Source organism: Anastrepha obliqua, chromosome 5 (assembly GCF_027943255.1).
Source record: "Anastrepha obliqua isolate idAnaObli1 chromosome 5, idAnaObli1_1.0, whole genome shotgun sequence".
Classification (NCBI taxonomy): domain Eukaryota; kingdom Metazoa; phylum Arthropoda; class Insecta; order Diptera; family Tephritidae; genus Anastrepha; species Anastrepha obliqua.
The window spans coordinates 103609464-103634066 of NC_072896.1; the positions used below are offsets into that span (position 1 = coordinate 103609464).

At 36.6% G+C, this 24603-nt stretch overlaps 3 protein-coding genes across 5 annotated transcripts in view; 2 read left to right on the top strand and 1 right to left on the bottom strand.

Moving 5' to 3' along the window:
- Positions 1-1677: 1677 nt before the first annotated feature.
- Positions 1678-3056, top strand: LOC129248111 (uncharacterized). Its single transcript, XM_054887547.1, has one exon. The coding sequence runs from the start codon at positions 1887-1889 to the stop codon at positions 2919-2921; it is 1035 nt and encodes a 344-aa protein (XP_054743522.1). The 5' UTR covers positions 1678-1886; the 3' UTR covers positions 2922-3056.
- Positions 2979-4811, bottom strand: LOC129248110 (cryptochrome-2). Of its 2 annotated transcripts, none has more exons than XM_054887546.1 (2): positions 4085-4811; positions 2979-4017 (listed from the first exon to the last, which is right to left on the bottom strand). In XM_054887546.1, exons 1-2 carry the CDS (start codon positions 4746-4748, stop codon positions 3089-3091), a joined length of 1593 nt encoding a protein of 530 aa, XP_054743521.1. In that variant the 5' UTR covers positions 4749-4811; the 3' UTR covers positions 2979-3088. The 2 variants fall into 2 exon arrangements, with proteins under 2 accessions (XP_054743521.1, XP_054743519.1); XM_054887544.1 differs by having other exon boundaries at positions 2979-4029.
- Positions 4812-6713: 1902 nt separating this feature from the next.
- LOC129247109 (SUN domain-containing ossification factor) overlaps positions 6714-24603 on the top strand; it is a 116041-nt gene continuing 98151 nt past the window's right edge. For both annotated transcript variants that reach the window (XM_054886042.1, XM_054886041.1), the window contains exons 1-2: positions 6714-7154; positions 7283-7792. In XM_054886042.1, the coding sequence (XP_054742017.1) occupies positions 7096-7154; positions 7283-7792 (569 nt within the window). In that variant the 5' untranslated portion in view covers positions 6714-7095. The remainder of the gene's footprint in view (positions 7155-7282; positions 7793-24603) is intronic.

The window sequence follows — 24603 nt, forward strand, 5'->3', positions numbered from 1 at the left end:
ATGCAATTCCGTCTCGTGGAGTATCTGTGGGTTAGAAGTACTCCATATTCGACAATTTTGTTTGTTCACATTGCCGTTTAAATCGAAATGAGCCTCATCAGACATGAAAAGGCAGTTTAACATGTTTTGGTCTTCTTCCACCATTTGCAGGATCTTCTGGCAAAATTCCAAGCGAATCGGCAAGTCTGCTGCATTCAGTTTGTTAACCATTTGAATTTTGTAGGGAAATAAGTCTAAATCTTTGTGCATTATTGTTTGCAAAGACTGTCGGCTGACACCAAGTTGAGCAGGTAAGCTTCTTGTTGAAACCCTTGGATTGCTTTGTATAGCTGCAGCTACAGCAGCGATCGTTTCCTCCGTCCGAACTGGTGGGTTTCGATGATAAGGCCTTCTTGCGACTGTTCCTTGCTCAGCAAAATTATTCACCAGTCTCATTATGGTCCATCTGCTCGGGGGATCGCCGCCAAACATCCGCCTGTACTCTCTCTGTACCAAAACTACTGACTCCAGTGCGTGATAGCGGCGGACTATCCAATTCTTGTTTACGTGTCCCAGCTATCCATTTTAATAAATTTTAAAGATCAATCTGCAAATTAAAACAAAAATGGAACAGATAACTTAAAAAGAAAAAAAGTTATTCAATTTTTTTTTGGTAGCGGCTTTCATCAGCCACCCTGTACATTGGATCTAATAGAGGATGAAGTTGATGGCCCAACATCAAGACGGTATTTTCCAAAGTCTTCACTCTTGGAAAACCAACTATAATTGCGAGATAGAACACGGGCCTTAACTCGGCAAGACCCCTCCCACTGTGAAGAAAATTGGTAACACAGTTTTTTTATACGCTCTCCTAGCTTTTTAGTATCCACGTCTCTTCCGATCACCGCAAAAATTTTCTCTAACACCGCATCACGACGCCTTTCTTTTGAGCTCGTCAGCCAAATTTCAAAAAGTTCTTTCCGAGGAATCGCCATGAAAACTTCTTTTAAAGCTGTGGTAGCAAATTGTAGCAAAATTTTATTCCAGTATCTGAAACACAGAATTCTAAAGGTCGTTTCGCTGTTAAAGAATGGATGGAACTCGATGGACCAATAAAAGTTTTTCTCAGTAAAATATCAAAAATATTATTAAGCTATGGCTGTTTTAGTGATATTTTACTGAGCGGATTTGTATCGATAGTAAAAACTTTATAATCCTCTTACTTACCCCTGAAATACAAAATTGTTGAAATTTAATCAGCAAACACTCAATTTTATGAAATTGATACTTATTCGTATTATATCTTTTGACAAACTTCACAGCGATGTTCGGATAATAAATAAAAATTATTCAATTGACGCACCGGCTTGTGTTTGTAAACGGTTATCTTTCTTAAAACTATTGTTTTGATAAATTTTGAGTACACTGTCGTAAAATTTGGTCATTTTTACACAACATACCGAAAGAAAATCATTTTCGCAGAATTTTTTTTTTTAATTTTGGCATCCTAAAACGATAAAAAGTCACAGTGCGCGTTGTAGCGGTATTTAGGCGTGATTTATTAGAAGTAGTTAACGTTTTGTCAACTTCAATGGGAAATAATTTTTGGAATTTCACTTCAGTGGATCTATACACTTTGCTTGCAATTGAATATTTTTTTTTTTTTTATTACTCTTCTTTTTATCTTTTTTTTTTTTTTGATAGAAAAAACTTTTTATATCTAAATTCCTATTGAAATTCACACAAAATCCAAACTGCGTTTAATTAAATTTGCTTCAAAATTTGAAGTTGGCGTTCTAGAACAATTTGCAATAAGAAAACAACAAGAAAACTGGCATACTCCAAAAGCGGAAGAAGAAAACAAAAACGATTTTAGCCTGATTAAAAACGGTCAACTTTGAAGAAGAATGTCAAGATTGAGAAGCGCTGCCAAGATGCTGATCCAACGGCATAGTTTGCCAAGCGTCGTTACAAGGCTGGCTCGCATAATTTCTACCTCGGCACCAGAACCGCACTTCGGCAGCCGCAGAATGTCGATACCCGCTGAGCCAACGCGCTTTACCACAAAGCAACAACTGCTTAGCGAACCGAACGTGGTAATAGACACAATCAATCCCAGCAAAAGCAATGACAAGAGCAACAGCAGTGATGGGAGCGCCAATGTGCCAAAGCCGTCAGGCAAGGATAGTAAGCTGCCAGACATAACCATTGTGGACATCAATGGCGGCTATAAGCACATGGACTTTGAACAGCGCATGGAGCATATGGATCGCGCAGATAATGTAAATAATGAAAAAGTTCCAAGCGACATAACCTCCAAATTAATTTTACCACTGGAGAGAAAAATGTCCAACGTTGTCGATATTGATGGCTTTGATGATGCTATGATGTACGAAGATAAATCGGCAATGGAATTGCTGCCTCAACCAACAGAAACAGAAGTGCCAGCTGCCAGCGGTGTTGATGGCTGTTCGGCAAATAGTGATCAACAATTGGCATATACGTCAGCGACACTGCAGGATAAACCAATGCTGGCGCATGATGTGAAAGCGGTGGCCTTGGAAAACTCAGATAATGGTGGTAAAATCGCTTCAGTTGCGTCAAAAAGCGCTATTAATGCTGGAGAAGAGTTTGATGCTCAAGCCACAGACTCATGCACCTCCAGGGGCATTGAGAACATTTGTGAGGCACCCGTTGACATAGACGCCTTCGCAAGCGAAGAAGACAAATTGCAAGGTACTGTAGATATTGACGCCTATGGTGACAGTCAACGTATGCAATTGCCACCCATACCAAAAGAGCGCAACAATATTTTCGAATTCAAGGGCATAAAAATCATTATGCCAAAGCGTATGCTGCGCGATGCAACTTATCGCTATCGCTTAGATCCGAAAGACAAGGACAAGCCAGATGACATTCGAATCTGCGTGTTTGAGAAGTAAATCGTGACATGCACGTGTGTAAATGTAGAGTTTCATGGATTTAAAAAAAAAATTAGATTACATTCTGAATGAAATGCGCTTGATATATTTCTTATTTTACATTTCATTGTTTAATAAACTATGTACATTATTAAACTACTGGATAATACTGTTGGAAATATGTTGCATTAGGTACGTCGTTTTTTTGCCAACGTCGCGCTAGTTCCCACTTTTTTACACTTACCCCTTTCGTCGTCTTTGTCGCGAGTTTTGCTGTCTTGCTTTACCTCTCGGTTCACCTTATATGCCGCCGTCATGCGTTTGATATTCTCCTTATGCACTGTTTCGTGATTAACGATGCGATGCGGATAATCTTCACCCAGTACACAGCCATATTCCCGTTGTGCGCTCAATGTCGCCTTCCACGGTTCATAAATGCAACCTGCAGGGTACTTTGCAAGCTCAGGTACATATTTTCTTATATAAACGCCTGTAGGATCAGTTTTCCTGCCGAAAGCGACTGGGCTATAAACACGAAAGTATTGATAAAAGAATGCAGATGCTGAGAGCCACATCCAATTTCCCGCATTCAAAGCCCAATCCTGATCGAGCAGCAGCTCCTCGAACACTTTTTGTCCCTCCTCCCAGGAGATCCACAAATCACCGCGCGTTAAAAAGCATGCGACTGCGTGACGTGCCAAATGATGAATCCAACCTTCCTTGCGCAACTGACGCATAATAGCGTCAATGAATGGATAGCCAGTACGTCCGTACGCCCAAGCTGTCAAATGCGCTTCGTTACTTTCCCAGGGTATTTGCATGCAGAATTTGTTGCCTAACATACGATCGAAATTTGGTTCGGAAGCAGCAGCAGTGTAATAAAATTCACGCCAAAGTAGTTGTCCCAACAGTGACACAGGCGGTTTCGAATGTTTTTTATGTCGACTTAAAATGTTTGTTATCCTATGATGACACAAACGCGCACTGAGGCAGCCAAATTTAAGGTAGGGACTGAGCACAGTGGTGCTTGGTTCAAGCGAATTTGGTGAAGTGTTTGGTTTCTCGAAAGCGACAACCCATGACTCATCGCTTAGCGATGCATCCAAGCGTCGCAAACCTTCACTTTCACCTGTAATTGTAGACGAGAACACAATGAAAATTTATTTAAGTTATAATATACTAACCGCCGGGAAACTTGTTCTCTCCCAGTCCCTCAGGTCGCTTAACCAGCTCTTCCATTGAGGGAATTGCATAGCAATTCACATCACGTTTTTCCTTTGCATCCTTTGGGGGCTCATGCTCATCACTCAATTGTTCCGGCTTCGGCACTGGCAACGGTACTTTGAATTTATCGACAACACTTAAAAACTTCTGGTAAGTCAAAGGAGCATGGCCATCATTCCGTTGCATTACCAACTCTGGATTATAAATAGTATGCGAACAACAAGTATCCACCTTTACGCCAGCTTCCTTTGCCAAACGCTGCACCTCAGCATCGCGTTTCAGTGCGTAAGGTTCAATATCTGTCTCGAATGTTAGCAAACTGACCCGCCATTCACGAAAGATGTGGGGAAAAACTGTAGCCGGCGTTCCACGCACGACATAGAGTTTAGAATTTATTTGGCGTAGTTGTGCGTCTAAATCAGCCAGTGTTTGTTGCAAAAAGCGCCAGCGGTTCGCGCCAACTCTTAGCCATTCCACTAACGCAGAGTCGAGTATAAAAATTGGACGGACACAATATTGTGTTGGCGCACTGAGTGCTTTGGTAAACACAAGCGTCAGCGCTGGATTGTCATGTACACGCAATCCCTTGCGAAACCAATGAACCAGTGTGTTTTTTGACTCCATGGTTAGGCAATGAATTGAAATTCAAATTTGAAAAATTGAAATCGTAAAAATGCATTTACTACAAATATGCAGCCGAAGATACCAACAGCTGATGTATTAACAGCTGACCGGCAACTGCAACCATAATTTTAGGTTGGCAGCACTTTTTCAAAAATCAATAGCTGTGTTCGCATACGCATGAGTTAGATCTTTCGAAATAAATGTCTTCACAATTTGTCATTTCATATGTTATTACAATAGATTGAGTATAATCTTTGCAAAATACTATGCAAATATTTATTTGGATATTTCTCCATAACTATGATTCAAATGTTTATTCACTTGTGTCGTTAGTTATTAGACACTCCCTTAAAGTACGTTCACATATGCAGTAATCACCAATAAATCCACAAAATTAATCTACCCGTTCACATATGGCATATTACCTCCCAAATTAACAATCAGCTGCCAGTGCTGTATTGAAAGGTTTTCCTTCATAAAAATTGCTTTAATGGAATATTTTGGAGTTTTTGGTTTGTTTAATTATTATTAACGAAATGACCAAAAGACAAGGAGCAGGAATAGTTTTGCCCAAATAGCTGCTAATAATAAACAGTTGGAGGAAATCCGTAAGCGACATTTGCTGCGGTTGCAAATAATTTTGGTAGCAATACGCATGCGAAATTCGATATTACATTTTTTAATATGCAAGAACCGGCCAAAACGTCTATGGACACTGGTTTTTTTCTGTAATATGAATGCTTAAATAATAATATCTAACAAAATTTTTATTAAAATTATATCTCCAAACCTGTCTTCTCTGCCGGCGTCCATATTATTTGGTTTTTACTTTCACGTTTCTCTTTACATTTGTAAAAATAATTATCGATAACACAGAAAACGCATCTCGGATTTCTGGAGAGAAATTTTGTATGGGAAATCTCGTTTTATTACACAAGGTTTCAATTGATAAAATGAAGAAAGTGGAAAAAATTAAAACCTTTTTGTTTAAATTAGCAAGAAAAAATATCATTTTACTTAAATAGAAACGAACTGTGAACGGTTGAAAAAATAAATTTTAATTACTATTTGATACCATATTTTATGGAGAATTTAAATATACATATTTCATATATGTGCATAGGAGTCCAAGAAAGAAGTTTTTAGCGGAAATTACCAAAGTTGATATTAAAACAGCAAATTGTTTCACTTAATCCAAAACTTTTTAAATTTAAAACTGATCGCGAAGTTGCGAAGTCTCGCCAATATGACGCTATAGTTTCACTTAAGCCAATTAGGGTCACAATGATTTCTTTCATAGATTAAATGGATTCAGCAGTAACGTTAAAACTTTTGAATACTAACTCCAATGTTTTAGCAATACTCAGAAAGCTGATACTGGGCTTTACAAAGCCTTCTCTGGACATTTCATCTATCTACGTGAAGGTAGGCTCATTGGAAACAAGTTCCATCAATTCCAACTTTTTATATGTTATCGATCACGTCGGGGCTATCCAGTAATTCTCCCTGTTGTTTCTATTTTAAAAAATTTATAAAATCTCAGAGAGTAAGATGGCTTTGACACGTGTTTAGAATATCCAAGAAGAGAACAACTCGAAAGGTAGTTAAATTGCACCCTGTTGCGCCCACTATAAGGAAACATTTATCGACGGAAATAATAAAAACACACCTATAAATTCTTTTCATAAAACAGAGTTGCCTGTGTACAAACATTTTTCTACACATGATTTTTATTATAGAGAAATTTTCGCAGTGCGTTTATTCTATTGTGCAATAAAAATCCCTAAATCATTTAAATGGGTTAAAACATTTGTCAAAGTAGCAACACTGAACACCAGTTAGCATTTTCCGTCGTTGCTTCATCTTCATTATTCGCCGATTTCCAATTAGCTTTGACATTCTCTCATTTGACAGTTTGCACGTATTTCTTTTTATTTGTTTTGTAGTTCCGTTTTGTCGTGAATAGTTGATTCTTGTGTTGGTTCTTGTTCTCGTAGCTCATATTTCACTCGAAAAGTACGTTTTAGGTGAATTTGCAATTGATTTCCTGCTTGGAAAATTAGAGGCTTTTATGGAAAATAATTGTGCATATGCGTGTGCCCGAATGAAAAGTGCCAAAAATTCACACTGAAAATGTTTTTTATGCAAACAATGCAACGGTTGCAATGTATAGTGAAAGTGTAGGGCGAGAACGCTAAGCGTAAGAGGGAAATTAAAAGAAATGTTGCAAAAAAAGTACCGGGAATTCAATGCAAAAAATGAATGTTATTTACAAATTAGTGAAAACTTGAAATTTTTACTAAAAAAAAAATTTTAAAGTGTGTGGATGTGTGTGTATGCATAAAATATGCGGTCCAACTTGCGATTAGCCTATTTGAGCCTCTTATCGGTGACGTGTATTTCGAGGTAAGCACAAGTGTTGCAGTAGCAAAAATCTATGCCTCTATCAACATATAAACTTTTTGATAAATGCTCAACGATTCGTTCATTGCACTTATTACTTAATTCTCTATATCACGCATTTTCCATTGCAGTTGTTTCCTCTTCTTAGTGCTTCTCACAGAGAACGCTAAATATGTAGTTGCATGTAGTGATATAGCTGGAGCAGTGTTACCCGCTGAAACCGATGCGCCTAGTGCTACTGACGAGCCGGCAACAGTGGCACATGCAGAAATTTTACCGAATTATAAAAAATTGAGAAATGAAGAAGAAGGTGACACAATAATGGCCCCACAACCAGTTGCTCCAGCTGTTTCTAATATGCTGGGCAATGTTGTTGACGAAGGCCTAGCAGCAGCCTCTGCAGAGGCAGAGGCAGGAACGCACTCAACTGAAGGCTGGCTGTTGCCAAGTGCTCTTGATAGTGCAGGTGCAACTGCAAGTGATTTAGATATAAAAGAAAATATGAATGATGCAGTTATAGCTGAAGTACGCGAGCAAAAGCAGGAAACAGTCAAAGAGGAGTTCGCAACAGCTGATGCTCTGCCGGCGTCGCACGGCGATGACTTGCAAAGTGCAGAAGCAGAAGCCGGCGCACATGAAAGGTATGCACATACTTACATAAGCGATTTGATTTGTAGAAAGAAAATAACTTTAATACACTGCAATAGGCAGAAATATTTATTTACGCTAGTGTATGTTGATGTAACCTCTTTAAATTATAAGCGTTACACCAGCATGCAATATCACATAATTATGTATTATATTATATAGTATTATAGTCTGTTTTATCATATTGTTTTAGCTCAGCCGGTAACTCCTGAAGCTCGCTGGACTTCTTTTATAACTTATTTTAAAGCGAGATCAAATTTGAAATTATTTAAATAAAACGGTTTCATCGTATTAAGACAATTATTTACCACATAAACGGCCTTCTGATGTTCAGTATGCAGGATTTCCCTAATTTGCCCTAAGGCAGTATTGTAGCCTGACAAACGGCGGCGTTGATCGGGATTACCGGCGCAGTCAATTCTGATTAAAATTGTAGTGTGCCAGACGGTTATTATGCGGATTAGTGACCAGCTGATTTGTTTATTGGATAGTTTTGTCAGCAAAATATGGATCTCAGGCGATAAATACGAGTATTAGCTGTCCTGATACTAAGAAATAATTATTTATTAAAAAAATTTAATTTGAATTTTTCAAACTGCTCCAAAATATCAAAACTATTAAGAAATTTCGAACGTGTTAGTGCAAACCAGCATTGCATATATGCTTTCTTGTTCTTCTCTTTATAAGTTTCATTATTTTTCATTTGCAATAGATGTTAACTGTCATTTTTCGGCATTGTTGCCATCGAAAATAGAATTCCCCTAATCCGCTTTAATTATGAGAATTAAGTCTAGTTGTCACTCCGCATTAGTTGACTTAAAACCTGAAATAATTCCGAATTAACTCGTTAATCCCGATTAACGCGGCCGTCTGTCGAGGTTATTACTCAAACACGTTTAATGGCAGATTAATATTAATCTATTAAACCGGTCTGAAAAATACCTGCGTTGTATGATTTGAAAAGTGGACCATATATCCAAAAAATCAATATTTTGTAAAGCAAGAGGTATATAATACTATGTATATAATTGGTGCGAACACCCTTTTTTGGTGTTTGGCCGAGCTCCTCCTCCTATTTGGATCGTGTATCTTGATGTTGTTCCACAAATGAAGGGACCTACAATTTCAAGTGGACTCCGAACGGCAGATATTTTTTATTAGAAGGTTTTTCATAGAGGCTTGCTATTGCCTGCCGAGGGGCGACCGCTATTACAAAAAACTGTTTCTTCATTTTGGTCTTTCACCGAGATTCGAAACTACGTTCTCTCTGAATTCCGAATGGTAGTCACGTACCAACCCATTCGGCTATAGCGGCCGCCATGGCTTACTAGAGTTAGGCATATATAAAACTGCAGATGTTTTAGCATGCTTGGAAAGCAATTTTAAATAAAGAAGATTCTATTAAAACTAGAACTCTCGATTTTATGCGAACATTTTCAAATATCCCGGGCGTATAAGCAACTAGCACCCACACACCTGTTCGTTGCTCATTACTCGAAAATGTTCGAGCATAAACTCGAGTGTATCCAATTTTTTCGAGTAACTATTCATATACAGAACTAACGTCGTTGGATAGGTAAAGAAATGCTAACAAATAGAAAAGCCCGAAAATTTCGAACAAGCAATTGCGGCATCTAGAGCCGTGTTTATCTTGATGCTGTGATGTTTTTTTAAAGGATATAAACATCCAGGCTTTTATGGTATGCAATGTAATAAGTAAGCTCTTTTGACGAAATGTTATTTACAAGATGCAGTTTCGAAAATAACGCTCTCATCACTCCGTCGGCCCAATATGAGTTCCAAACAGGAGTTGTGAGTTACGGTGAACTTGACAGAGCTAGATTACTGGGACGGCAGCCTTTGGTCGGGGAAAACCCCGAGTCACGTAGAACCGGCTATTAAGGGAATATCGAAACAGGAGCTCGTGGGATCTATCTATCATAGTTTTTGATATTCAGCACCCCAAATGCTCCAATTCTGTTTGTTAAAATGCCCCTCAATTTCGAGCTGCGAACGTGAGACACTGGCATATTAAGCAAATGTATGTCCAAAATTTGTAGAAAACCTCAAGATACGATAATCTGCCACAGAGCCCCTAAACCAGTGTTTATAAAACGCCGCTCCGTTTGGGCCGTAGCTCTCGGAACAAGGTGTTTCCGCTACCAATTGCTAAGATGGTCCAAATCGGTCTGACATGGGTTTGGTACGATTTTTTCAATAGCAATCACAAATACGAAGTTCAGGACCAACTTCGTAAAAATCCAACCATTGTGATTTTGAATTTTGACTATTTTGCTGCATTGTGAATTTGTGTGATTCTCTCGGTTTTTCTTTTATAGTTTAAATCTTATCTAAGTGAATGAAATTGTCTTGTTAAAATTGATGGTGAATCTTCTACCTCTTTCATTGCCACTTCTGGGGTATCTTCAGGTAGCGTTCTAGGCCAGACACCTATTATATGCAGACGTTGTAAAAATGTTTGCCTCAATAAGAAACCCAGAGGATGTGCTTAGGTTCCAGGCTGACCCTACTGAACCCGCTTCTTGGTGTACGTATTCATGTATGTATCTCTTTAAATTTAAAAGACCGACCTATTATATCTCTAATAATGCCCTCCAATCTGTGGATGAGATCAAAGACCTTGGAGTAATTTTTGACTCTATTATTTCATTCTCAAGTCATATCAATTATATTATCTCAAAATTATATTCGATCTTAGGCTTTGGTAGACGCAACAGTTCCAACTTCGCAGAGCCTTACACGTTGAAACTACTGTCTACCGTGTTTCAAGTTGTATTTTAGTTTTGCTCGTTTTTTTTTGTTATTCTATTATTAGACTATATTTAAATAAATAAGTCAATGAACAAAGCGTAGACGATGGGAAACCAATTCAAAACTGGCGATTTTAGAAATAAGCACGTTTCGGGCGTTTCTTTTCAGCGAGATTTTGGAAAAAAAATTAATTTAAAATTATGACATACATTTTTAGGCCCTGATTTCAGCTGGTTGTCATTGTCGTTCTCGAATTACTTTTATAACTATATACAAATTCTAATAAATATATTAATTAATTAAAAAAAGCGATACGCAGTTTTATACCCCATTAAATTTTAACAGTACAAGTTAAAGTTGGCTCAAATTTCTTGCTGATTTTTGATAATTTTTTTCGTGACGGTGTTGCGCGTATTCCTCATATAACGACTGCACGACAATATGCAATATTTTGATACAATTTCTTAAACAATTATGGCTAAATATCAACCGAAGTAATCCTATAACTTGTTTACATTTTTTTAAGCACTTTGCTGTGGTTGCGACGCATTCGACTTGTTGGCGTCTTTCGATATGCCACAATTGTACGCAAAATTTACATAGAAATTAATAATTGCACAATTATGGCACCATACGGACCAACTTACGTACATACATACATACATACATATAATATACTATATCACATTCCGCAATATTAAATTGTAAATAAAAATAAAATTTGTATACATTTCACGCGGATTATCATAAATCGCTTCCGCGTTCTTCGCGAGCACAAAAATAGTGCAAGATTTATAATAAGAATACCCACTTCATTTATCAATTCATTGCTACAGCTCGTTTAAAACAGCAGCGTTACATTTTATGGCCCTAATCAGCATTCAACTGTAAGCTCTACAGCCATTACAGCTGGTCATGCTGACTATTTGTCGCATTGTGAGTGTAAATGCAATTGAATGATGGAAATGGATGGAAAAATGCACCACAGTCGGTTTTGCGTTACCGGATTTATATCCGACCAAGGGCTGTCGCTTCAACAGTATTCCTGAAATATTTACGAAGAATATATTATATGTATATGCTGCTACAACAACTACAACGCGCATTGTGCGCTTCAGTTGATAATACTCTGGAGCACTAATTTATGCGAACTTTGGCGCAAAGTATGTTTGAGTGTTTTCCTGTATGTGCTCGCACCTCGTACCTTAAATTTTCTACACTTTGTACTCTCAGAAATTTTAATTATTACCTGGGCACTTAGGAGTGAGGGGCGAGGCGATAGAAAACAGACGAGTTAAAACATTTACGGCCCCACTTTAGAAATGCATTTATTTTTTGTTGTTTGTCGTTTGCTGTTTTGTTGTTTTTTTTTGTCGTTGTTTTCGTTTTGCTCAAGCCGTTTAGCTGACAGGCGGCATCTTTGTTGTAGGTACTTGCATGCATATTCGTGCATTTTTCACATCTTACAATTATCGACTATTTCTGGATGCGGAATTTCGTCCATCTTTTGTGAAAAAATATGCAAAGAAATTGTACTTTCGAATTGAAAAAAGAAAAAAAAAAGCAAACAAGAAACGCGCAATAAGGAAAACACTTTAAATACTTATTGGCGCTGTTATTATTTTGGCAGACAATTTTTGATATTTATAGGCTGTCACAGTTCATTGGTTGTTAATGTAGTTTTGGCAAATATTTTACAATTTTCGTGCATGCTAAGTGTTGCTATTGGTAAATGAAGAGGGAATATTGTGCACGGTCATGTGAAATATTTTCAAGTTATGAAAATTTTTGCATATACATATAAGTACAGTGAGTGGCAATAAAAATCATCCAACAATTTTGTTTTTGTAATGCTTGCATCATCTGCCATTTTTACTTTTGTTTGATAAGTTATTATAAAAATATATTTTAAAATCAGACAAGCACAATATTTCTCTTAAAGAAAAACCTTTTTTTTAATCAACAAATATTCATCAAACGTCTTCAATAGATTTGTTATACAGTGCCACTCAAAACGGGGCGTATGTTTTTTTTTTGAAATGGTTGCGATATTCACAATTTTTTTAGAAGTTTTTGTTTCATTTTGGTAATTCGGTATAAAAAAATATAAAAAAACTCAACGAATTTCAAATTTCCAAAATTTTGCAAAAGATTTTTTGGGAAATATTCAATATAATTACACACGTTTTGAAAAAAAGGGCCTAAATGGTGGAGAAAGGAGTGTATACCCAACCTTATTATTATAAAATTATGTAATTTAGCAAAAGGTTAGTATTTCCAGACCCCTCACCTCTCCCCATCTCCATCATCAACGCTGAACTGAAATACTTCCTTTTTGTTCGTATTTTTGTTTTCATTTGCAGGTATCCGGTAACACAATATTGTTGTCAATGCCAAAGATTTGTTATTCTCGTTTCCAACTGGAAAATGACGATATTGATGAATGCATTTGCATTTAATTTTCATTGAAATATTTCAAATACAAGTATAGTAAAAAAATACAAGTACAAGTAAAAAAGGTGTAGGACTGCATATTTTTTTAATTGAAGTGAAGTTTAGAATAAAATATTTTCTAATGTGCCAAACTTTAGTAAAGTTATTGAAGGCACTTTGAACACAAATAATTTCAAAACTACTATTTCCGGAATGTTGGGTGTTATAAAGGTTCAGGAATCACTTCCTAACATCTCCACCAAGTTTTATTAAATAGATCACTATATTTTGCCTAAAATTGCACATGACCCGATTTTTCATATGCATGTACGTTTTTTGCAGTGAATATCACAGCAAATCGTTCAACAATTATTATTATTTTTTTTGTTTTTTGTTAAATTTTCTTTGTGCTTTTACAGTGTTCACTTTTTTAACGTATTGTAAAACATAGTTTATATTCAATGTTCCAAACTTAAAAATAAATTGAAATAAAACTAGACTCACTCGCAAATTGAATGACAAGTTCGGCCAAATAGTTCAAAAAGGCAGTAGACGCCAAATATATATGTACATATACGAGGAGGGCTTAATAAATATCCGTGTTAGAAATGAAGACACTATTTTTTTGAAAACTCGACGCAAAAATTCCTTCGGATCTCGCTTAAATTGCTCCAAACACTGCTTCGAAGTTAACAGCCGCATCCGCTTGTTGTTGCTTATGAGCAGTCGCGGCACCTATAGGGCCGATAATTTTTTCATCGCCAACTTATCATGTAAAATATTAATTGTTCCGAGAATCATGACGTGAACTTTTTGAATGATTCCCACGGTAACCACGTCTGCCGGGCGTCTTGGTCGCTCTTCATCAAAAACGAATGTTCGTCCGCGTTTAAATTTGTTAAATCAATATCCGACTGTGGTCATAAATGGCAAAGCGTGCCCATAGACAACATTTAACTTTACTTTTATCTCCTCGCATTTTTTTATTATCTGAAAACAAAAACGAATTTTCATCTTAGTGACACGTCTTTTTGTTGTTGTTGTAGTAGCATAAACATTCCCCTCACATATATGGGGAATGCTGCTAGAGTGACAGTCCTTGGCCGGATATAAATCCGGGTCTTCCGGTAACGTAGAACCGACTGTCGTTGGAACGTCGAAACACGTCGTACTCGAATAGCAGCCAAATTCGAACTAACCTATCAATCATTCTGAAATTTGTCTTGCCGTCGTTTGATAGATGGCAGCACACGATGCTAACACCAACTTCCCTCAGGAATGCCCTCTGTCATTAAATACGGGTACATATTGAAACACATATACAACATGGTGCCTTACGAGGACGTCATCACGTTATGATTTTTATATTTTTAGACTTCTGTCAAATAAAGAAAAAGGTATTTCAAAAGTGACCAGACGGCGCCTTTTTTTATGTAATCTTTGACATTTGTCGACTAAGCGCTGTACAATTTTACACGATAGAACAACTCGTTAAAATTATTGAAACTTGCAATGGAAAGGTTTGTTGGGTTCTACAAAACCTGTAAGAATCTAACTGTTTACATGTTTCATTTTGAAACAACATCTAGACGCGTCTTTTAAAATACCCTTTATTTAGAAATTTTTAAGTTGTACCGATTTGAAAGCATATCCAAAAACTATAATAAATTTAAATTTTATGTAAAATTTGCTTTTTGAATCGGCTATACAAAAAAAAAAACTATTGTAATAAATATTTTTTCAAATTTTTTTTTTATATCGTTCAAATGACTGCCACAACTGACAGTAGGCCATTCGATCAACCCAATTTTTAAGCACATTTTCGATTGTTTGGGCTCCAATTTCATGAATGGTAACTTCGATTTAGTGTTTAAAGCATCAATCGTCTCTGGATGATTCGCTCAACGGCTCCCCACAAAAAATAGTTCAACGGGCTTAAATCACAGCTCCGAGGCGGCCAATTGATATCGGAATTTCGGCTGATTATTCGGTTTTCAAAAACGGTAGCCAAATGTTCGAGTGTAACTTTGGCAGTGTGACAAGTTGCACCGTCCTGTTGAAACCAAATGTCGTCCATGTCATCCTCTTCAATTTTTGGAAACAACTCGTTGAGCATGTCACGGTAACGCTCGCGATGTACTGTAACCGCGGCTCCTCGCTCAAAAAATGGCCCGATGATGCCACCAGACCAAAAACCGCACCAAACAGTGACTCGTTGTGGATGCATTTGCTTCTCTACAGTAACGTGTGGATTTTCTGAGCCCTAAATTCGACAATTTTTCTTATTGACGTAGCCACCGATGTGAAAATCATAAAAGAAGAAGAAGAGTCACCACCACTTTGGAAATAGGTTTTCAATATTTCCCAATTTTGTTCAAGCGTAAAGCGTCCCATTTCGTAAATGTCAAACCTTTAAGTAAATTATGAACTCATTTCACATTTCATTTGTGTTACCATTCTCAAAAAAATAGGTGGTTCAAAAAGCAAACGCTATATGGCCCACCCTGTATATGGAGAGGGGTGCACCCTAACATTCATACATATACATATACTTATGTATATACCTTAGTCAAAAATATGACTTGGAATAAACATTATATATATTTTTAATTAGGTATGTATATACAATATATAACTTAAGTCCGATATTTTTCATTTTCAATAAAACAGTTTTAGTATTCACATAAATTTTGCCTTTATTACACTACAAACTTGTATATACGGCGACATCTAGTATTCAAAGAACAAAAATACAAAAGTCGAGCCTCCTTTAACTGTAATATCGGATTTTACACACTCCGCCAGTTTCAAATATCAGCTATTTGACCATTACGATATGGAAGTAAAAGGTAAACAAAACGCCTCTCATTAAAAATTCTGCACATGATTGCCAACTTAACGTTTTAGCACCTTTATTATTTCTTTTGTATTTTTTATTATTTATTTATTATCTACTGATTCGTTGAATTGATTGTTGCTTCTGAATACTTTTGCAGTTTTCAATGAAAGCATTTGAATAAAAGAAAAACCCAACTAAATTCACATGAAATTACACCTCCATTAGCATTTTGCTATTCCCTTGAACTTCACCCTCATAAATATGCCATATATTACAAATGTAATGACTTGTTGAAGCGATTTATCTGCCTAGATGTGTCTACGTATGTGTGCGTGCATGCACATATTATATTTGCCCATCTTATCAGTCAGCCAGTTTAATTGCCAGTAATAACACAATAGTACGTCAAAAAGTGTGGCATTCATTGTGTACACATTCATTAACACTATTAACACAAGCCAACTGTTTACAGCGCAATGAAATCCATTTTATCAAATCATTTATCTTGCCCAACAGCTGACATTTATAGGTAGCTGTGGTTGGCTATATTCGTTTACGCACATGCGCCGCTGTTTATAGCAGAGTCTTGTTGTTGGTTTTTTTATCGGGATTATGGAAAAATTTCCATTTCGCTTTCTTATTATATTAGGCAAGGTGGCGCAAAATTAATCACCCTGTGAGAAGATTTATTTTTTTTTTGCAAATTTTGGGTCGTATGTCACTGGTGAAGTGGACAGCTGCAGAATAAAAACAGATAAGCAATGAAGCGCGTAAAGATCAAAATAAATATTCCATCATTCGGATTATTTTATTATTTAGTAAAAACAATTTTTATTTAATAAAAAATTTAATAAAATAATTTTTTATTCAATAAATTTTTTAATAATTTTTTATTTTTTTTTTTTTTCTATTAATCTTATATATAAAATAAAGTCAACTTTTTGTGTGTGTTCGGTAACCGGCCGTGTCTTTGCACCGAATTAAACCAAACTTACACACATTGTTAAGCAGGTATTGAAGATGGTTTACGTATAGTTTGGATGCCTATTGGTGGGTAGGGCTCGAGATATAGGTCAAAACGTGGACCCGGGTAGCCTTCGGATGTGTACGTACAATATGGGTATCAAATGGAAGCTGTTGGTTAATGCTTTAGTTCAGAGTATTTTTCATGCCGCTCCGTGACTAGGGTCTCGAGATAGAGATCAAAACGTGGAGCCTAGAATGCGTTTGTACAATATGGATATCAGTTGGAAGCTGTTGGTGAATGCTTTAGTTTAGAGTATTTTTCATGCCGCTCCGTGACTAGGGTCTCGAGATAGAGACCAACACGTGGACCCTAGAATGTGTTTGTACAATATGGATATCAAATTGAAGCTGTTGGTGAATGCTTTAGTACAGAGTATTTTTTATGCCGCTCCGTGACTAGGGTCTCGAGATAGAGACCAAAACGTGGGGCCTAGAATGTGTTTGTACAATATGGATATCAAATGGAAGCTGTTGGTGAATGCTTTAGTACAGAGTATTTTTCATGCCGCTCCGTAACTAGGGTCTCAAGATAGAGACCAAAACGTGGAGCCTAGAATGTGTTTGTACAATATGGATATCAGATGGAAGCTGTTGGTGAATGCTTTAGTTCAGAGTATTTTTCATGGCGCTCCGTGACTAGGGTCTCGATATAGAGACCAAAACGTGGAACCTAGAATGTGTTTGTACAATATGGATATCAAATTGAAGCTGTTGGTGAATGCTTTAGTACAGAGTATTTTTCATGCCGCTCCGTGACTGGGGTCTCGAGATATAGGTCAAAACGTGGACCCGGGTAACCTTTGGTTGTGTATGTACAATATGGGCATCAAATGAAAGCTGTCGATAAGTGCTTTAATACGGGGTAATTTTCATACGTATTGATGACTAGGGGCTCGAAATATATACCAAAACGTGGACCCGCCGTGTCTTTGCGCCGAATTAAACCAAACTTACACACATTGTTAACACTTGATGATCATGAAAAAAGAAGACTTTTTTTAAATTTCAAATCAACGCAAATGAATAACTAAGAAACAATCGTCAAAAAGAAAAAAGAAATTTATTATTTTTTCAATTAACAATCGCTCACGTGCTTATATTTTTCTTATACATTTAGGAATTTTCACGTGGTAAATTGGAATTAATTAATGTAAGTTTTCATCAAATTTAGTGGATTTATTTTTTCGGTTCATATGCGATAAACTACGATGCACCATGAGTGAATCAAATGATAAAAAAAATAAAAAAACAAAAAATATAATCCACAAAATTTCAGAATACCATAATTACAATAATGTTTATTACAGTACAAATGCCAAGACAATCGCGTATTCATATTAGTCGCTCGACAAATAATAATAGGCGCATGAGAAATGCTCGGAATAACGCGACATCAGAAGAACGTCAAGAAGAAAATGAAGCAAATCGGCAACGAATGGCACGGTCCCGATCAAATCGACCAAGAGACATCAATTTGAACAAAGCTGCTATGTAACGGGACTAGACTTGTAGTCAATCGATTGATGAATAATGTTATCGAAGCAACAATTGGCAAATTCAAGAATGAAGACGTTCTAATACCGAGAATTCCAATGATTCCACCTGAATTGCCATTTGAATTCAAGCGTTTGCAACTGCCCATTCGTTTAGCATTTGCAATAACTATCAATAAATCACAAGGGCAAACTTTAGAAACATGCGGGATGAATTTAGAAGAACCAGTATTCACCCATGGTCAACTATACGTTGGCTGTTCACGTGTTGGGAAGCCAACAGCATTATATATTTACTCAAAAACAAATAGAAAAACAAAAAATATTGTTTATGCCAAAGCGCTTGAATAAAGAATAAAGAAATAAATAATATGAAAACCATATCTTTTCTGTTCTAAACCATATCTTTTCTATTTTAGTGTGCCCAGCGAAGCGGGCCGGGTTTGCTAGTTTAAAATATAACACAATTAATTTTTTTTTTAATTTTTTTTTATTAATAACAAAATTAATCAAAAATAAAATAGGATGATTAATTTTGCGCCACCCTGTCCGTTCCATATTTCAGAGGCCATTGTTCTCAACAAAGCAATCTGTTAATTTTTACACTGTCGGATATTATGTACCTTTCATATTTCGTCGAATTATAAACCAATTATCAGAAATAGTAGAGAAGTACGAATGTAATAGTAAAGAAAAATGAGCGAGCGAGTGATAACAAAGCTGAACGTCACTTCCATTACATTACTTTTCGATTGTTACTTCCTGTCATTGTTATTATAAATAATTTTTTTTTTTTTCGTCTACTATTTGTCAATGGCATAGTAAATGTGCTGCCTATAGCTCATTCACATTTCTATAACAAAGAAGTTTTGTTTTTGGGGTGTGAGATTATAAATTTATAATATTGCAAGTTTAAGGCCGTATTCTCAGTACCAGCTTATCGCTAACTCACTGCAAGAATGTCATAATACAAATACTTTTTTTAATAATTATGCACATCAAACTCTTCTTTACGCTGCATAATTTTTCATTACATCAAAAGTTGTCATTTCTTTTTCATATGGAGGCATAGTAAGTTGAAAACTTTAGAGCCATTTTTCTCAGCCTATCGGCTTTTTTTTTTTGATTATGACACTATTGCAGCAAATGAACGATATTAACAATACGAAACAGTCGGACCATTTCGTCCAGCTGTTTAAAAACAAACAAATTTATAGAAAGCGGAGAGAACTTAACTATCAAAGCGGAGGTAGTTCTTGTAGACTTAGCTGCGGAGCACATCTTAATAACAAAGGCAACAAAAATATGCTAATGCATGAAAACTATCCATATCGATAACTATGGTTTGACAGCTGATAATGGCAAATGGTGTTGACATTTCTGTTCTGTAAGATTTGGCAAGTCATTTGAATCGTTTAACGCAGAACTACGCTTATAAATTGCTGGAAAAGAACAAATGTGTTCGCCAAGTTCATAGAATGAGATGTTGAAGAAGACGCCGTAATGTCGAATCGTCGTCGTTCTCAACTTGTTAGCCCATGTCCTTCGACTACATGGAAAATTTTACAAAAGGATTTTGGCTTACGTGCAAAACGAACATATTAACAGGTAGCGAAGAAACAAGGCCCGACATTAATGATTGAACATTTTTTCGAAGCATTGTCTACCCTAACGTGAAAACTCAAGATAAGGAAGGCAACGGTCGCCTATATCCCTATAGGGGCGGACTCTAAGGCCTTGCGCGACCGAGGGAACATCTAAGGCTCACAAAGCCGCAGCTCTTGAATTTGGGGGTTGCCCTTGCCGGGCATTGTCTGTTAGGTATCCAAGCGGTGAGACTTGGGATGGGAATAATCTCAGTTGCCCTGCTCTCATCGGGTTAAAATTCAGACATCTGGGCTCTCACTTCTTTGCTACACCTGCGGATATAGCAAGGTTAAATATCACACACCAGGTGAATTTAATCAGTAGCTTGAAGTGGTTAATACAAATATAATTAGCCACTGTTTGGACGTTATCTTCCAATCTAAAGCCCCTTTTAGCTTTCTCCACCTGCTTGGTTCTTTTCCCTCTGTTTGGCAGCACAATGGACGAACTTTTTTTGATTCTTTGTTCAAGTAGGCCCCTCGCGTGGGCAGTCATTTATCTTAATTATCCTAACCTTGGTGGCAAATCATGTCATCCTAGAACACCCATTTTCCAAAACTGTTAAAATATTTTAGAGCGTATGCCGCGTTTATTGTATATGACGCTGATTTTCAGAGTTGCAATAGCTTTTGGTTTACTCGTGCTGACCAAAAATTAATCTTGAAGTAGAATGTATAGGGCCATTTCGGTCCGAAAATTTCGATAGCTTTGTACACTGTTCTGATAGCATTCGAATTATCCAGTCAAGATCAAAGTAGCCAAATGGGTTGGTGCGTGACTACCATTCGGGAGTGCGTAGATTTGAATCTCCGTGCATAAAACAGCAAAATTAAAAAGTGGTTTCTAATAGCGGTCGTCCCTCGGCAGGCAATGGCAAACCTCCGAGTGTATTTCTGTCATGAAAAAACTCCTCATAAATACCATTTGCCGTCGGTTTGCAACTGTAGGTCCTGCCAATTTTGCAACAGCATCAAGATGCACACCAAAAATAGGAAGAGGAGCCCTGTTAAGCACTCAAAAGAAGTGTACGTGCCAATTATATATTTTTATCTAGTGTGACGTCACACACAGAGCAATTTTGTGAAACTCACTGAAAGCGGCATATCGATACAAAATGGGGGCCGCCTTTGCATTCTGTACGAGTACACCGTGTTTCAAAACAGTCTGGCATAGCCTGTTGAAAACAAGCTTTTTCAGACCCATTCCTTCGCACTCTTTTTTATTGCGTTTTGCTTTTTTCACCCAATTGGCTGAAGATATGCCGTAAATTGGATGGGGCGTCCTATGACAATTTTTCACTGAACTATTATTTTGAAAATAAATGCTTACAAACATTTGCATCATCAACTACCAAATGATGCTAAATAAAAATGTGGCAGGATTTGTCAAATTAAATGTCTCTCTATTGTAAAAAAGATCTCTAAAAACACAGCGTATGTATGCAGTATTTTTTTTTTAAATCCGCGTGATGCTCAACACACATACATTTGAACGTATGCAAGCTAAAAAATATTTAAGCGGTACGTTATCAGCAGCGGCTATCGGTGCCTGTTGCTAGGCACTGAACTGGCAATTATTTCATTAACTTTATTTCCTATAAAAAAAAAAAAAAAAATAAATAATTGGCGCGTACACTTCTGTTAGGTGTTTGGCCGAGCTCCTCCTCCTATTTGTGGTGTGCGTCTTGATGTTGTTCCACAAATGGAGGGACCTACAGTTTCAAGCCGACTCCGAACGGCAGATATTTTAATGAGGAGCTTTTTCATGGCAGAAATACACTCGGAGGTTTGCCATTGCCTGCCGAGGGGCGACCGCTATTAGAAAAATGTTTTTATTAATTTTGCTTTCACCGAGATTCGAACCAACGACCTCTCAGTGAATTCCGAATGGTGATCACGCACCAACCCATTCGGCTACGGCGGCCGAACCTATACACCCACTTTTAGTTAATAAAACATATGGAATACTCAAATACATACAGATGTATTTTATCAACTCACAATATTTGCTCCCATTACCATTATTTTTCTTTCACTTGTTTCGTGCTTTTAAAATTATTTGATTATATTCACCATTTCTAACTTTTGCTACCCAACAACAACATAAATACCCAGTCAATATGTACATACATTCCCATCCACTTTTCCCTTGGTTTTAAGTTCGGTATTAAGTTCAAGGTTGCCACTTTTGACTTTTAGTTTGTCTCTTTTTCCATTAACCAAGGAATTGAGTAATTTGACCATTTCAAGGTCGCTGCTGTCATTAGAAATGTTTAGTTGAGTTCCTTATTGTGTTGTGCGCACTCTGAAATCATGCAAATAAGAAGAAAAAAATAAACGTTCGAAAATTATTCGAATTGGCAGCGACATACGCACATCAAGTGTTTGCTGAAATTTAAATAGAAATATTATAATTAATTTTTTTGGTGTCTATTTTCGTGGTGTTTTTGTTTATTTTACATTTTTTGTTATTATTTTCTGCTTCATTACTTAAGGGGTTAGGTGGGTTTCAAAAGCTCAAAATAGGTACATTTTTATGAATTTTTTTTATTTAATCAACAGAATATTTCATTCCATCAATTTAGCACATAAAAGATACATATTTTATAAGTAGTTTGTGAAATTTTCATTGAAAAATTTTGAAAATTAAGACGTGGACACGTCGTCTCCTATGACCCCTCAAAAAAAAGTTCTCTCGGCGTAGTCAGGATAACTCATGACAGATTCATCTGAAATTCAAAAACAAAAAATTTTCTGTTAGTAGATGTTTCAAACTCGTGCTTGGACGAAGGAAAAAAAAAAAAACAAAAATTACATTTTTGGCGGCGTTGAAAACAAAAAACCCTTATTTTGAGTAGAATTTGCACCCTTCATGCCCTTGAAAAATTACTTGGAATAGAAAAAAAAAAATTCCTTCGTTCAAGCACGAGATAATGTTATTTTTGAAGAAGTGTGCAAAATTTGAAAGAGATCGGTTCATAAGTTTTCGAGAAATCGTGACTACCGATTTCAAAAATGTAGTTTCAAGAAAAACGCGATTGAAGATTTACATAGCTAAGCAGCTGCCTCGATATACCTGCCAATCCAAAGGCTATATCTCTTAGAATATGACTCGGATCGTTTTAAAATTTTAAAGGAATATTCTCAACATATTCAATTATGAGATAAGCAAAAAAAAAAATCGATTTTTTGAAATTTTGAAACCCACCTAACCCCTTAATAACGTCAGACGAGAGTTACACAAATTTCGCAAATAAATATCAAAAAACTCTAGTTCAATGAATACCAGCTGGATAAAATAATTTAAAGTAAATATTTTGTTCTTGGTGTTATTTTTAGAGTCAGAATTCTCTTTTTCGTCAAAGAAGGAATATTAGCGCGCACATTTTATGTCATGTAGGACTTTTTTTTTTTTTGTAACAAATTCGAGATTATGGCTACCTAAACTGGGGATTTGTTCAACTTTGTACCACCTCTGATACCAACAACTTGAAGTAACTCATAAAACGTAATTCGAAGAAGTACAGTTACTTAACCTAAGTGTTTTGTGGCCTGGAAAGTCGATTCTACATTGATGGAACGATTCGGATGTATATGCGGCCAAGAACTGTCACTTCAGTAACATTTCCCGGAAATATAAGTATACATTCCTAGAATTCATGTTTGATTTTTATTAGTATCTAGCCTCTTGAAATGAGGAAAAATATTCTTTCGCTTTATTTCGTTTTTAATATAATGTATAGGACTGTCGACTGTCCGTCTTTATTGCAAAATATCAATTTTCTTCTAACACCGAGAATTATACGTAATTTCAATCCCTTGTATCCAGATAAAGCCACGATTAAATGCTTCCTTATTGCATGCACTAAGCGAATTCAACGAGATCTCGAATTCTGTCTGCCTTGATTCCCCATTTTCTATAGATTGACTTCTGCCTTTGATGCTTAAATATTATAATTTTTTGTTTGCTAATTTTGTGGAGATAATTTTTTCCCCGAATCTATTTTGGTTGGAAGACCACGCAAAGTATCTTGGAGTAATTTTGTATAGCAAACTATCATGGAAGCACAATATATTGGAGAGGAAGAATGCTGGGAGTTGCATGGAATCAGCTGTAGTAAAGCATATATTACTCTATTGTGCTCTAGTGTGGTGGACTGCATTGAAAAAATGACACACAAACACCTATTCAACGTCTTGGTGCCCTCTGCACTACGGGGGCAATTAAAACTACTCCTACGGCAGCACTTGAAAGAATACTTAACCTACCAGCGATTGACATTGCGGCAGAAGGTCTAGCAGCTGGATCTGCCGCAAGACTTAATGCACCGGGGGAATTTACCTGTAAAATATTCGGACATAGCTCAATAGGTATGAATTATCGGACCAATACGGACTATATGACTCCGAAATACAATTGGGTGAAGAGATTCCGAACAACAATAGCAGAAGAGGGGTGGAAAAGAGGTATGAAACCTAGCCACAAAATATTTACTGACGGCTCGAAAATGATGGACGGAGTAGGTGCAGGGATTTATTGCGCATAGCTGGACATCAGGCGGGCAATTAAGCTGGGTTCTGACTATTGCAGTATT